At 37.6% G+C, this 15,956-nt stretch overlaps 1 protein-coding gene across 5 annotated transcripts in view; it reads left to right on the top strand.

Moving 5' to 3' along the window:
- The first annotated feature begins 2,981 nt into the window (after positions 1–2,981).
- Positions 2,982–15,956, top strand: part of Slc27a6 (solute carrier family 27 member 6) — a 54,620-nt gene continuing 41,645 nt past the window's right edge. For 3 of the 5 annotated variants that reach the window (XM_047556084.1, XM_047556081.1, XM_047556086.1), the window contains exons 1-3: positions 3,257–3,447; positions 3,763–4,386; positions 13,781–13,984. In XM_047556084.1, coding sequence (XP_047412040.1) covers positions 3,906–4,386; positions 13,781–13,984 — 685 coding nt within the window. In that variant the 5' untranslated portion in view covers positions 3,257–3,447; positions 3,763–3,905. Of the gene's footprint in view, positions 3,043–3,104; positions 3,184–3,256; positions 3,448–3,762; positions 4,387–13,780; positions 13,985–15,956 lie in introns of those variants that run through there. The other 2 variants (XM_047556083.1, XM_047556082.1) reach the window with 2 other exon arrangements.

The raw sequence follows: 15,956 nt of genomic DNA, 5'->3' as shown, positions 1-15,956 counted from the left end.
TTTGAAATGGAAAGATGAAGATGAAGATAGTACCCTATCTCCTGGTATCTGTGGGAGAGGAGGAACATTTCTGGTGAGTGCTTTGCTCCAGATTGTATAACTACTCCCTGTCAGGGAGATAGGAGTAATTTCATTTCTCCTTTGGTTAAGAACTATCAGCAAACATACATGGACTGTGATCCCCTGCTAAGGTTGTTTGTGGGAGGAATCCTACTTCTTTTTCTCTGCAATGAGACTTAGTACTCTTACCATTCTGTCATGGGCCACCTCTAGGAAGAGTAACCATGGTCCAACCATAGTCATGGAAACAGAAGGTTGGTAGTCGATTAGGACACCAGATTAGGAGAGTTGAGCAGAACATTCTCATGGCCTTCATAGACTGTACTGTTCACTTCTCCACAGTTTCAGGGAGTAATTCTTCCATAGTTCCTGTGGGCCCTTTCATTCAAGAGGAAACTTAGAAGATCCCATTTTTAGAGTCATAGCTCCTTCAAATATTCCATCCCTTTTCCCACACTCCAGCTCTTGTCAAGATAATCAGAACTCCTTGACCCATTGCAACACATTGTGATGTTCTGCAATGTAGCACCATTTGAGATCATTCTGTATCCCTTGCTTCCTACCCAAGTTTCCCATTATCCAAATGGTCATTGCTGCAGAATTGCATCAGGAGGCTACTAGAAGAAAGTGATTGACAGTATGAAATCAGAATTCTTAGAATAAAGTAGCAAAATCCTGTGAACATGAGTTCATGTCTGTTCTATGATGCTATATGTTCTGTACTACTTTGATCTACTCACTAAACAACTGGTTCTCAACAGAAATGAGTGTGCAGAGGGGACTGGAAGTGCGTTAAGAAAGTGAAGTAAAAAGTGAGGAAAGGGTTGAGGAGAGCATATGTAGGTTGAAAATAAACTTCATTTTTGTATCAATTTAGTCACATTTTTAGTTTCAAATTATATTAGAGAAAAATATAAGATGTCTTATTACCTAAAAGGAAACTTGAGAAATAGTACACTGTTCCTGATCAAAATTAATGTTAACACAAATGTATAGACTATTTGAGTGTGTTTATTTCTCTTTATTTTAGTTAAATGATGGATTTATTCACTTGAAGCTACTGCTGCTGACTTTTCTTATGTTAACTAAAAATTATATCATTTTACTTAGAGATCTTTTGTAATATTGAAAGTGAATATTAAACTTCTGGTCAAAATAGGAAAAGACTCATGGGCTGAAATAGGAATGCCTGAGGTACTGTCCCAGGATTTTTATGGATTACCCCTTCCATAGTGAGGCATGAAATTGGTTTGGACTGGGATGCATTTTTGTAACATGTGCTTGTAGTTATTCCTAATAAACGAAACTCTTGGACTATGGCACCAAATATAACCTGCATTCATTTATATCAGTAGATGCTAAAAATTTAAGTCCATTCCTTGGGATTCTGACAGGAGGTTGATGATAAGAAAAGAAAATTGGTGTCACATAATGAGTTTTTCATAAAATTAGTTTTCTTCATTTTAAAAGACTGTCCTTTATTACAATGGTATTATACTCCTTTCTTTTTTTTAATGCTGAAATAAAGCGTTCCTTTATGCAACAATGTTGAGAGTAAATGGTAATTGCCATAATGTGTTTTTAATTTAGCAAAATAAAAAGATGGCAAACCACTATTTTCCCCCATTTTTCTACCATATGAGGACAGAATTTCCTCATATTGGAAATCCAAACATCTGAGACTAACTCCATATTCTATTCTGACTTAAATGTTGTTTTCTAGGAGGCAACTGAATTATACCAGCGCAGGGAGAGGAAACAATATAACTTCAAAGACACTTTTCAAGTTGTAAAGTACTTGATGCTAATAGTTTTGTATTTAACTAAAGATATTTCTGTATTTAAAAATTAAAAACTAGAACATCTGAGGAAAGTGTGAAAGAGTTTTCTTCAACTACATGAGAGGATTTTAAGAGTCGATGTTAATTGAGGGTTCTTTGTCGTGACTTCAAAGAAATCAGGTTAATAAACCAGAGCCTGTCTTTGGAATTGTCAGGTTTTTCTTTTGTTGGGGAATCTGAAGTTAGGCAGAAACCAACTACAGATCATAGGATGGAGAGCAATGTGAGGCCATGCTTAATTATATCAATACATACAATTAACCATTTATATACACTTTGAAGTCAAGAGCTGGGATAATACTGCTGTCTGCTAGGGGGGGGGGGAGTGTAATTAAGTGCTCCTTAGTGTTTTATTTTTAGTAAAAGTCACCTTTGTATAAAATTTTATCTTTATTTATTCTGCTTCCTTTCCACTCCAAGCTCTCTTTAGAATTCTTAGTTCAAAGTTTTGATAATCATTAAATGACTTAACTGAAAAAAAATTGATCTTTAAAGATAGATAATAGGCAGCATTTTATACTTTTTTTTAAACATGGATTGACTATCAATTTAAGTTGTCAAATCAATAAAAAAAATTGGAATCTTTTGTAAAAACAAGCACTGTGGAAGCACTCTAACGATACTAGTTCCAATGTAAGTGTAAACACCAACCTGTTTTCAAAAATACCTGTCGTAAGGAAAAAAAAAATTGTGTTTTATTAAGTTCAAACATCCCCTCCTTTCTCACAAATACTATTTTGAACGTGTCCAATTCATAAGTATATTTCTCTCCCCCTCAGTTCTTTGTTGTTGCTGTTGTTATTGTTTTCATTTTTTTCCAGTCTCTAGCTTTGTTCCCACTGTTGATTCTATGAATGAGCCCTAGTGCCCTACTCTTCTCCCCTGTGCCTCCGGACCCAAATCCCAGCAGTCTCTCCATGCCATGCCTTCCGGATCTCTGGCTGTCTCTGCATGGAACTGTCCTGTTTCCTGCCAGAAGTCTGGTCCCGGGCTTGGTTCGTGGAGTGGGAGCTGGCCAGCGCTGCCCAGGTATCCCAGTGGCTGTACGTACTCCCGGAGGAGCGTGCCAGAGCGCCCAGGCTGGTGCAGCTGCGGGCGGCAGAGTCAGGACTGGAGTTGGCCTGGCGCCTGGCGGCAGGAGGTAGGCGGATTGACTATCCTGCTGCTGTTGGGAGAACAGATACACAACCCCAAGGACTCGCAGATCCGGAGTTGCGGCTGGGGTGGGGGCAGTTCCTTCCACCACACGCGGCGGTCACCTGGGAACAGTTGAATGGGACGGGTGCGTGTGAGCGGAGCTACTAGGCACTGGGCGGGGCGGAGTGGCGCTGCGGATCCCTGGGGCCCTGCAAGCTTGGGGGCGCGAGCAGAGGCGGGGCCTCGAGACCCTGCCTGGTTGCTGGCTGGGTAGAGACAGGAAGCCACTGCATTTCAGTCTTCCTCACCTCAACCTCTCCGGGTTCGAATTCAGCCTCTGGATTTCAGCCTCCAGAGTAACTACCTCGAGAAGGGAGAGCATCTGCTTCTGGAGCTACTTCTCCTGAGGGTAGTGGAGTTTGCTTAGGGTCCCAGAGGCCGGGGAAGCCCGGGCGAGGGCTGGGAAGTACAGTACAATTCAGCAGAGTGCGGGCGGACGTCTGGGGTCGGGGGCCAGGGCGCTGCGCTGGACTGGGCAGAGCTGGGCTGGGCTGGGCTGGGCTGGGCTAGAAGGCAGACTCCCAGCCCCTGCGGGTGCCTCTGTTGATTTCTTGTAATATTTATATAGACTTTCTGCTCTACACCCACCCGGTGTCCCAAGCCTCACTCCAGCATTCATTGAGGCAAAAACTTCTGGGTGCAAATCTCTGGTTCTGTTTCACAGGATCACTCCAGAAAGGGTGACAGGAACTGCAGGTGCCCTCCCTGAGCAGTGAGGACTGGTGGTCTTCGCCGAGGGAGCCACGGATCCTGAAAGAGGACACTGGTAGGGTTGGGATCAGAGCTGTCTCTGGCCCTGTGGCCTCCATGCTCTTGTCATGGCTAACAGGACTAGGGACTGGAATGATCTTTCTGCACTGCGTGCAGAGACTTCTTTTCCCTTATTTCTGGGATGATTTCTGGTTCCTGCTGAAGGTGGTGCGCTTTGGAATTCAGACTGCAAAGTACAAACGGAGAGGCGAGCTGGTCACTGTGCTGGATAAATTCCTGAGCCATGCCAAGAGGCAACCCCAGAAACCTTTCATCATTTATGAAGGAGACATCTACACTTACCAGGATGTGGATAAAAGGAGTAACAAAGTGGCCCGTGTCTTCCTGAACCACTCCTCACTGGAAAAGGGGGACACTGTGGCTTTGCTGATGAGTAATGAGCCTGACTTCGTTCACATGTGGTTTGGCCTGGCTAAGCTGGGCTGCGTGGTGGCCTTCCTCAACTGCAACGTTCGCGCCAACTCCCTTCTGCATTGCATTCGCACCTGTGAGCCCAAGGCCCTAGTGGTGGGCGCAGGTAGAGTATGGAGTGTGATCCGCTTAGGGAGAATGTGACCAGACCTATTTTCCTTTTTTTTTTTTTTTTTTTTTTTTTTTTTTTTTTCAAATTTGTTCTTTTTAGATATACATGACAGTACAGTGTATTTTGACTTATATATACATGGAATATAACTTATTCTAATTAGGATCTCATTCTTGTGGTTGTATGTGATGTGGGGTTTCACTTTGTGTATTTATATATGAACATAGGAAAGTTATGTCGGATACATTCTACTGTCTTTCCTATTCCCATCCCCCCTTCCTTCCTTTCATTCCCCTTTGTCTAATCCAAGGAACTTCTATTCTTCCCTCTCCCTCCCTAATTGTGTGTTAGCATCCACATATCAGAGAGAATATTCAGCCTTTGTTTTTTGGGAACCTATTTTCCTGCCCTCCTTTCCCTTTAAAACGGTTCATAACTAATAATTGTAGATGTGTGAGAAAGTGTGCATGCTAAGGGTACAAAATAGTTTTACAATTCTGTGGCAGGTGGTTTAAAACCTCCTATGCCCCTTCAATCATTCACTCTTTTGTAGATTAGTTAATATCAATACAGTTCCAGAAAGCTTTTATGAAATCTCTGCTTCCTTCCATTTTGGGAGGGGGCAATTTTACTGCTCTAGGTACCTTCAGTCTGTGCAAGAATAGAGACAGAGAACTTATTTGGTTGTAAGTTTTATCAGATCTAGTAAAAAATTTGATGAATAAGAAAGTCATATTGACTTCATTGTGAAATACCTACCAGCCTCTAATGGTAAATTTATCAAGGATGATTGCATTTGCAGAACAGATTTGTTTACTCTGAATTTCATGAATTCTTATCTTCATGTCTGCTCTTATTTTATACTGTCTGCAAGCTAGGATTTGCCAGAGCAAGGTTGGGCTCCTACCTGCCAGCCAGTGGGCAGACTTTTGGCAGACTCTAGGTCTCTTTCTCTCTTCCCCTGCTTCCCATGTGTGCATCATTATTATTTTCTCTGAGTAAGTTCTATCCTTCCTTTTATCTCCATCTTGGTTGTAAAATGGAGTTCGGTTATAGATATTTACACTGATCTGTGAAGAAAAGTCTTTGGTTTAGTTACTAATTAACCAAGAATCTAAGAAGATGGATTGCTTAACAAAATGAAATTGAAGTATGAAAAATGATACTTATGTGATACAATCTAAATGATTTATGCAGATTCTTCTTGCATGGGGATAGGAAGGTGAGGGAGCAGGAAGAGCAGGAGGATTGGTGGTTAAGTACCTTAATGAAAATATTTAAGTATTTTAGATTAATAGATACATACTGAAACCTCATAGAGAGTTTTTAAATTCACAGAGCATTGTAGAAAAATAATCTACATGTTAAATAACCTATATATCTCTAAAGTATAAATTTATTATATAATATTTGTATATGACAGAAAACTGAGCTAGATGACATGAAAGAGGGTCAGCCCTTCAAAATCTCTTCGTAGTTCTCATTGTCCTTCCAACTCAGCATGGGGCCTGATACAGTGGTAAAATATTGACTTTCAATGTTGTTCTCTAAGACTGCAGGAGCTGGGAAGCCAGAGTGTCCTTTGGGTGTTGTTTGTTCATTTTTTTGCTCCTATCTTCCAAGATTAAACTCTTACCTTGGAAAGAGGTTAACCATTGTGATAAGTTTCAGTGACCTGTAGCATTAAGAATACATGGTCATACAGAATGTTGACAAAGTGGTAAAACAATGTCTACTACAGAATGCAAATGTGAATGTCCAGGATGAGTGAAATGTGAGTGCTGCAGGAAAAATAACCCAAGTTCGTCTGTGGATACACTGACATTTTGTCACATCTCTCATATTATTGCTCAACCTGTTTAGATTGTGGAATTCCCACAGCCAATGTGAACCCCAAGTTATGCCAAAAATGATAAAGCCCTAAGTTTCTTCAGAAGAGTAAATTGAAAGGGTCACAGTATCCCTGAAAAGATTTAAGTTCCATTATGTTGAGACCAGTCTGAGAAGCATTCCCAAATCTGTTACCTGAAACATGATCCTTTTGAAGTGTATTGGGCTGGTTACTCCCAAATTGAGAGCATTCAGACTTTGCTGTTGACTGAATTGTTACTTAATTAACTCCAATTAATTTTGCAGTTTTACTTGGGTTACTTTTTGCTTTGCTTGCCAGTTGATAACTATTATTTCCTTGATTTTGTTTTTAACACCAACACCTAATTTTTTGTTGTTTGTTGTTGTTTTCAATATAGAAAAAGATACTTTGGGATACTAGAGTTTCAAGTCAAGACTACTTAGATGGTTTGTTAGGTAAATAGGTAGCTGGAGACTTCAAGCTTACATAATGTGAACCATTCTTTCTAGCGTATCTCCAAGATGTAAATTACCTGTGTTTATCAAAGATATGACACTTCTTTTGATTAAGGTTTTGTTTGTTTGTTTTGGTTTTGATTAAGGTGTAGCTTAGCTCATACCTGCTTCTTTTTATTTAAAGCTCCTATCCTGCATACCATACTCTTGACCTTTTGAGTTGCATCAGTTAATAAATATATCCATAGTTTTAAGACTTTACATTTTAGAATTTTTAGATATTCTTTTTGAATATTTCTGAGGGAGATGTAGTAGTAAATCATTATATCCCTAGGGAAGGCATATTGAGGTGGAAAGACAAGTCAAGTGAGTTAGAGTAAACCAGACAGATCTGAATTTCATGTTTTTCCACTTCATAGTTGATGATATTATCTGTGTCACTTTACCAAGTTGCAAAGTGTAAATAATACTGTGTACTTAATAGCAGCTTTTTCAAAGTGACTGAGTGCTTGATATGTACTAACTAGATCCTTATTGAATTAAAATAATTGCTATTATGATTATAAAGTCATAATAAGGAGCTTTTAATAAGGGATCTCATTTGGATTTTGCTACTACAACCTAATTTGGTGCTAGTTAAAGAAAGATTAGTGTAAAGTTTGTTTGAAATAGGACCTTGAATACATTATGTTTTAGCAAAATTTTATTTTTCATAGGTCTTATAAAACCAGTTTTAAACAGGTTTTACAGGCTAGACCAGATAATAACCTTGGTGATAGACTTAAAAGGAACAAAGTACATTTGAGCATTTAGTAACTTTTTTTTGGGGGGGGTGGGTACCAGGAATTGAACTCAGGGACATTCAACCACTGAGCCACATCCCCAGTCCTATTTTAGTATTTTGTTTAGAGACAGGGTCTCACTGAGTTGCTTGGCACCTCACTTTGCTGAGGCTGACTTTGAACTTACAATCCTCCTGCCTCAGGCTTCTGAGCCACTTCGATTACAGGTGTGCACTACCGCACCTGGCTAGCACTTAGCAACTTTGCTAATAAAAGGTTCACTCTGCTCTCATTTTGATAACTGGTTTCAAAGGTAGAGATACTTGGGGTTCCTTTGCTGTGTTGTTTGGTACCTGTGTTGCTAATCATTAGAAGCACTGTGCCCAAGAGGTAACAATTACTTTAGGTACCCTAGGCATCCACAAGATTTTAGGTTCACTGGCATGTTTTTAACTTGTTTTCTCTCTTCTTAAAGAATCACATGTTAAATCATTATTATAAAAGAACAACTTAAAAATTCATATTACCCTCATCTATTTACTTTAGATTTGATAATATATTACATCTCAACCTATTTTAAGAATTTTGGGTTTATCTTCTCAAGAAATTCTGATCTTCTCTATACACGTAGGAGTGCACACAACTGTCCACTGTGAGTTTTCATGAGCCATTATGATTCTCTAAATGACTTTCAGCCATAAAAGCAATTGCCTTGTAAAGATCAAGAGGATGAGTTAGGGGGAAAATAAGACCCTTCAAGTTTTATAGAATTTGAGATTTATATATTGAGATAGATAAAATAACTGCCTCTTGTGAACTTTATTACCAGAGTATTATGATCTTTACCTGCTATTTCAGTTTTCAGGGCATTTAAGAATTTTTATATCTATTTAGTACAATGGCAGTTTTATATGTGTGTGTGTGTGTGTGTGTGTGTGTGTGTACATATATATATATTTTTTCCCACCTTATACTAAGCTAGGTCAAGCATTAGATCCACTTCAAAAGAAAACAATTTTACTGTTTAAAAACTACAGTATAATCACAAAACTAAACAGAAAATTGAGTGGATTGAGATCAATGGAAAAGGGAAGAATTATTTGATAAATCATATTGAGAACAACTGGTTTTAAAAATAATTATAATGAATAGCAATATGGTATAGGTCTTAAATTTTAGGGAATGGATTTTGGAGTTTAGTACACCTGTATTAAAACACAAGTTCTACTGTTTATTAGTGTAGGCAGGTCAGTTAACTTTTCTAACCTTCGTTTGCCTTCAAATTTCTATATTTGATCTCTAAAAGTAGAGGTAGCACACATTTCCTAGAATTATCATGACAGTTAATTAATATTTACCAAAATAGCTGTTACATTATTCATGATGAGTTTTGTGGCCTGATATTAAGTATGAATATTTATATATATCAGTATGCATTGCTTAGGACATTGCTGATTTAAGCTCAGTTTTCTTAGAAACCACAGCCTAGCCTGTATTCTCTGACAAGTCCGTTTAGCTTCTCTACACAGGAAGATGATAGTTATAAGCATGTGGTAAGATTTATAATGGAAAGTTCAAGCAAAACATTTGTAGTTGATTTTCATATTTGGCTTATTCATGCATAAAAGTTTCATTTTTGTTTGGTTTTTGGTGATAGGGATAGATCCCAGGGCCTCACCCTTGCTAACTACATACTACTGAGCTATGCCTCCATTCCTACATAAAAATCAAAAAGTTTGATTTACCAGTGCATAAAAAACTATAATTGGTTGATTGCCTTCCTATATCTTTGAAAATATTAGCCTTTCCTATGTAGAATAAGATCGTATTAAGTTTTTATTGCAGCACAAATAGCATAATTCATCACCAATGACATATTACAGAAATAGATGAAACTTTTATCCACTGATTTTATAGTCTCTGAAATGTGAATAGGAGATATAATTATACTATAGAAATAAGAAATTAAATTGTGCAAAAAGTGCTAAAATGTCAATAGTCAGAGATCATAATTCACATGTTTTTGTTCTTGTGACCCCATTTAACACAGTGCCCTACTTATGGGAGAAAATATATGCTTCTTAAAAGAGCATGTTCCTTTAAAAAAGAAATTGAGCCTTCTCTTGCAGTGTAAACTGTTAAAAGATTATAGGAAATCTAGCTCTTATTTTTCAATAACAGGTTATTATCAGGACCTGAATCTATTCGTGAATCCCATGGTGCAAAGTTCAGTTCCTTTAACCAGTTGTCTACCTACTATCTACAGTGCATGTAGCCAGCAGAAGGAAGGAGTAGGGTACATGTCACTCTTTGGGCTGGGCCCTCTGGGAAACTGAGGTAGTGCGAAGACCTCCCCTTCAAACCCTGATTCTTATAATCGAGTCAGAAAGATTTAAGACTGTTCTCTCAGAGTAACAGGCATGAGTCTATTGAAGGGATACAAAAGGGAAAGGGGACACTCTCAAGGGAGAGAGTGGGTCCTCTCAGAGAGGAGAGGGACAGTGTGCCCTTCTTGCTCTAGTTTTATTGGAGGTCACAGAGATATTTCCAGGGAGACCTGCCTAGGTCCACCTCTTGACTTTTGACTGATAGCAGGTGACATCAGACCTTCAAGACCCCACTGCCATGACAATTCCAGGTCACCTTGACCCATGCTGTCCAGTTCTGATTGGATTCTTAACCATAAATTCTTACAGATTTAATGGTGAGGAAGAATTATCCTTACCTGAGTTTTGGGATCTGGTCTGTGAAGAGGGTCACAAATGTCTCCCTCTTCAGGGTAACTTGGTTCCTCTCATTGACATGATTTAGGCCTGCATTTCTCCCGCACATAGCAGGTGTTTTGCTAAGGAATGTGACAGCCTCTCCATGCAAGCCAGGGGGGCTGCAGTTAAATTGCTTCTTGGAAAAGGAAGCTTGTGGGGGTCAGCACGGTGGACCCGTTTTATAGAATCATTCCCTTAACCTTGTGTTCCCACCTCTCACACCTGCCTGTCCCCTTTCACTACTTTGTGTCAGGACTTAACATTCAGAATTTACTTTCAAAATGACAAACCCCTTTTTCATTTCGTCAAGAAAATTTGACAGTGATAAGTAAATAGTGACACTTTTTCCTTTATGTGACTTTTCACATTTTTGCTTCAGTTTTCATCAGCAGCATCCACATTTTCTACCACTGTTGAAAAAATAATTTGATTAGAAAAAATTCTATTTCAGAATTCTGCCTCAGTTAAATCAATTACTTTTAAGAAAACAGAATTCTATTTCCTCTAATTCCTGATCATTTTCTTTTTTCTTGCAACTATTTCCTCTCTTTATAAATCTTCACTATTTCTTATACTCTATGATTTCAACAAAAATTTGGGGCAACAATTAATCATATTATAACTTTCATTTTACTTATTTTCCAACTTTAGACATTCCTACCTTTATTTATATATTATTATTATGTGTGTGTGTACATGTGCATATATGTGTGATGCCGGAGACTGAACCCAGGGCCTTGTTGTATCCACACAATTGCTCTGCCACTGAGCTACATCCCCGGCCCTAGACATTTGTACCTTTAAGAACATATAAAAGTATACTATCAATTTATAATTCCAAATGATAGATTTGAAATTATGATGAGCAAAATGTGTCAGTTCAGAAAGAATGTTGAGATATAATCTAGAGTTAACATTTAAAAACAAAATCTAGATCCTTTGTCCTGCTTTTCCATTTGTTTATGACTTGTCTTTCCTTCCAGGCTTCCTTGTGGGTTTTCCCTTTTTCTTGCCAAAGCAATCTGTATACAGCAGCATACTGTGTCTGTTAAGCACTAAGTTTTTTCTCTAGAGTCTCACATTTTGTTTTATTTGGACCTGTTGTAGACATAAAAATTTAAAAACATTTTAGGTTTCTAATTTCCCTAACAACTTAAAAATTCTTTATCACTTCTGTGTTTCCTCTGACTTCTTACAGGTTTTGAAAATCGCCTGGTCACATTTCTCTTGCTACTTCCTTATGATCAATCTGAGTTATAGATTTTGAGAGAGTAAATCATGAGTTTTTCCCAAAAGCATTGCATTATAATAGGACTAAATAGTAACTGACAGACAGCTTTGATGAAGCTGTCTGATTTATGCTTCCAGGAAAATGTGTAATGCAGCACTCCAAATTCAGATTTAAAGCAAAATGTAGGTTACGATTAGTTTTAGTTTTTTTTTTTTAATTAGAAAAAATATAATGCTTTAGATATAAAGACCTATATTGGCAGGTATTGAACATTCTGATAAGAGTCTCTTGAACATTTAATAGTGTTATTTTTTAATGGCTACCTTTTTATGAAGTCTATAAATATAGTTTTAGAGTTAATTAGATGAGTTAGATTACCAGTTCTACTGCCTGCCAACCTGTGACCTTGGTGTAGCAGCCTTCTAGAGTGGCTATAATAAGTCCCCAATCTGAGCAGCTTAAAACAAGGGAAATGTATTCTCACAGTTCTGTAGTCTGGAAGTCTAATATAAGTGTCGACAGGATCATACTCTCTCAGAATGCTCTCCTGAGGTTTGCTGGCAGTGCTTGACAGTCCTTGCTTTAACTCCAAAAAGCCAGTGGGTATCATGTTTTAGTAATCCTAAGAATATTAATGTAGATTTTAAGATAAGTAATATCACACTCAGAAGTCCTATATACTTTAGAAAAAATATGGCACATTATAGGAATATGGAAATAAAATTGGAGTGGCCAGGTTGAATATAAGAGTTGAACCCTACTGTCAGAGGTCCATTTTAAAGTATGGCAGTGTTAAGTACAAAAGGAATATAAAGAATATAAGTAACTATAGATCTCTGTACTCTAGGGTTGGAGGATAGTACTTCCCTCAGTTATACAAAGGACTATGTGAGAACAATGACTTTTGTGTCTTTATCCAATCAGGTACTGGGTACTTTAATATGTAATATTTCCTCCTCAGGGACCCACTCCTACCTTCTGTCTTCCTTCTTTCCCATCAATGCCTTCTTCCTGAGTAGATGACATTTTCTCCTACATTAATGGCCAAATTAAGGAGCTCTGGTTCATCTCTCCAAATAACTCAATATATTCCTACCTTAATGGTTGCTGTTTTATTTATCTTGGCAGCAGATTCTTTCTGAGAAAAGTATTCCTTTTCCTTCCTGAACCTGTGTTATCATCTACCCCCTTCATCTCCTCAGAGTCCAAAGTCCTTCATTTTTTTGTGCTTTTCTATTCTTCCTTTTTTCTGCTTGGTTTCTTTCTGCCCAAGGTCAGATCCCCCTGCCTCTGGTGAAGACTCCATTCACAGCCCACTCTTACCTGCCACTGTCACATCCTCCCCTGTATGGAGGATCTTATTGCCTTACCTGGAAGGCATTCTTTTTCTCCTCCACTTTCAAAGGTTCTTATTTATTTTATTTATTTATTTATTTTTTAGAGAAGGAAAAGTTTATTTGGGGCTCATGGTTTCAGAGATCTCAGTCCATTGATGACTGATTTCATTGCTCTGGGCCCAAAGAGGCAGAACATCAAGGCAGAAGAGAATGAAAGAGGGAGGGAGCTCAGATCATGGCACCAGGAAGCAAAGAAGCAGAAAAAGAGAACTCTGCTTACCAGGAACAAAATGTAAACCCCAAAGGCATGTCCCCAGTGACCCACCTCTTCCAATCATACTCTAATCACCTACAGTTACCGCTCAGCTAATCCTTTCAAGTGGATTAATAAGGTTAAGGCTCTGATAACCCAACCGTTTCACCTCTTATCTTTAGTTCTAGCTACGTAGAGAAAAAGGCCTCTCTAAATCTCAACACTTAGCTTTTGGCTACAAAATTATCTCTAAACCACAATGAGCTTGTGATTCCACATCTGCCAGGGAATTTTCCCAAATATATTTTACCATAGTAGAACTACACCGTGACAGGCAGATGGCTTTTTTTGGAATAACTATCTACCAAATTGCATTAAAAAAAAATGTTTAGTGCAGTATTCTGAATAATAATTAAGTATTAAGTAATTTTATTTAAAAATTGAAAAAGAAAACAATTTGATAATGGCATCTTCAGAAGTCAATCTGAATTGACCTACTTTGCACTGTTCAGTCAGGTGGTAATCAAATCTCCCTTTCAGTTAGTCCTGTTGAAACAGAACCATAACATGGTAGTGACATTACTCATCCCAGATGAGAAGGAAGTCAGCATTTTATTTGCATTTTATGTCTGTTCCAACACACAAAAGTAAACTCACAGTGAATGGTTTGTGGTTCAAGTTTTGTTTATTTATTCTAATCCTTTGTTTTTTAGATTTGCTTGGCATTATAGAAGAGATCCTTCCCAACCTCCCCCAAAATGTCAGTGTTTGGGGGATGAAAGATTCTGTTCCCCAAGGTGTGATTTCACTCACACAAAAACTGAGCACGTCATCTGAGGAGCCTGTGCCACGCAGCCATCGAATTGCCTCAAACCTCAAATCTACTTGCCTTTATATTTTTACCTCTGGAACAACAGGTATGTCCCAATTCCTTTTAAGGCTTAAGAGGATTACAATGTATTTTCTGCCACATGCAGTGTCTAAGCATCCGAAGAAAGCACACGTGCAAGAAGACCTAACGTTCTCAGATCCTGGAACTTGCCGAAAGGAAGGAAAAAGTTTTACTGCTTTGGCTTTAAAAAAGTTCATTGCTTTGACTTTGGCAAATCACCATGTTCATTGACCTGTGTCTCCTTTGAAAAGATTTTCTTAGTTTCGTAGATTTAAAGGGCACTGGAATATCTGAAGACCTTCACCAGCTGTTGCTCAGTGTCAGATATTTGGCCAGCTTTTAAGGCAAGACTTTTGCCAGCTTCTCTGATCATCAGGTTCCTGGTATCTAAAATGAAGAGATTAGTTTAAATAGTTCCTAATTATTCATCTGTATTTAAGCATTCATCAATCCAATTGAAAACAGGTCCCTCTATTTCTATGAAAATCTTAAATCCTAAGCATAGTCCTGTAATAATTGCAATTTAAGCACAGGTAACTGCTCTCCTAATTTTCCTAGAGTAAAGATCATGTCATTAACAGAAGTTCTGGAAGGTATCCCAGGTTTAGGAAAAGATAAATAATCAAGAAGACAAAAAAAAAAAAATAAAATATTCAAGCTTTCTTTTATTTTTGGGCGGGGGGGGGACAGTAAGCAATAATGATAAGAAGGAAAAGTAAGAATAATAAACTGCCTGAGAATTCAAAAGAAATGTTTAATGTTGACTTTTTAGGAAATGTGAATGGTATTATTAATTATAAGCTAAATGAGCTTTTGTGATTAAAGATAATTTAGGATTTAATATACACATATTAAAATATTCTATTGCTAATTTCTTATCCATAGGTAGTACTATAAGCACAACTATTGCATAAGAAAAGTTTTTCTTTTTCTTTTTTTTTTAATGACCTATTTGATTCCTAAACCGCAATCGCTTTCTTGACTGTGATTAGAACAACTTTGATAAATGAACTGGAAAATGCTAATATGTATTACACTGTCAGCATAAATTCAGTCTGACTTTGTACTTTGAAAGAGAGAATAAAGTTTTGGAAATGATATCTTTGAAAACTCCCAACAGGAAGTGCTTAGGCACTTTGTCTTTATAGTTATTTTCCTGTGAAAAGTTGAAAGTGAGTCTGATCTTCAAAACAATCCTTCTCTACCCCAAAGAAAACAGGCAGATCATAACAGCTTTGTTCTTCAAGAGTAAAACTACAGTGTGTCATGCCTATTGACAAAATTATATTTATTTCCTTTCACATAAAATTCTCCTCAGTCTGGAAGTAATTATTTGTTTTTGTCTGTCTGTCTGACTGCTTGCTTGCTATCTGCCTATGGCTATGGTTTACTTATATTTTGGGCTTAAAATTTCTCTGTTGAGATTGGCCACAGGCCAAGATAGTTTATGCCCTGCAAGACCTTGACTGGGGGAAGGTTCAGGTGTGTGAGGCACAAGGGTTTAGTGGACATGGGAAGTTTAAGAAAGACCATTGATATGAATATTGAGGTTCCTGTACTGCTTGACTTCTTGAGATCTTTATTGTTAATATGCTTTCTAAATATTTTAAGTAGGATTGGATTGTAGCTCAGTGATAGAGCACTTGCCTAGCATGTGCAAAGCCCTGGGTTCAATTCCCATAACTGCAAAAACAAACAAACAAACAAAGCCCTGAGAGAGAATATTTTAAGTAGGATCTGTAAATGCAGTTTTATCAAACTTAATTTATTCTTCTGGGTTTTTTTTCTCCTTTAAAACCCTATCAACTTTTGATCACTTGCATATGTTGAATAAGCTCATGTCCTTTATCAAAAAATCTACCAAAACACTTGTACAATTTATAACAAATTAGTATTATTATTATTCACTTAAAAGTAAGCAACCTAATTTTGTTATTTTTAATCAAAGAGGAGCATGCCTAATAAATTTACTAAAGTGCTTTGAAGGGGTAACATAA

This window comes from Sciurus carolinensis, chromosome 6 (assembly GCF_902686445.1).
Source record: "Sciurus carolinensis chromosome 6, mSciCar1.2, whole genome shotgun sequence".
NCBI lineage: Eukaryota > Metazoa > Chordata > Mammalia > Rodentia > Sciuridae > Sciurus > Sciurus carolinensis.
Note: the sequence above shows the minus strand (reverse complement) of the source record. Positions and strands in the feature narration are given on the sequence as shown.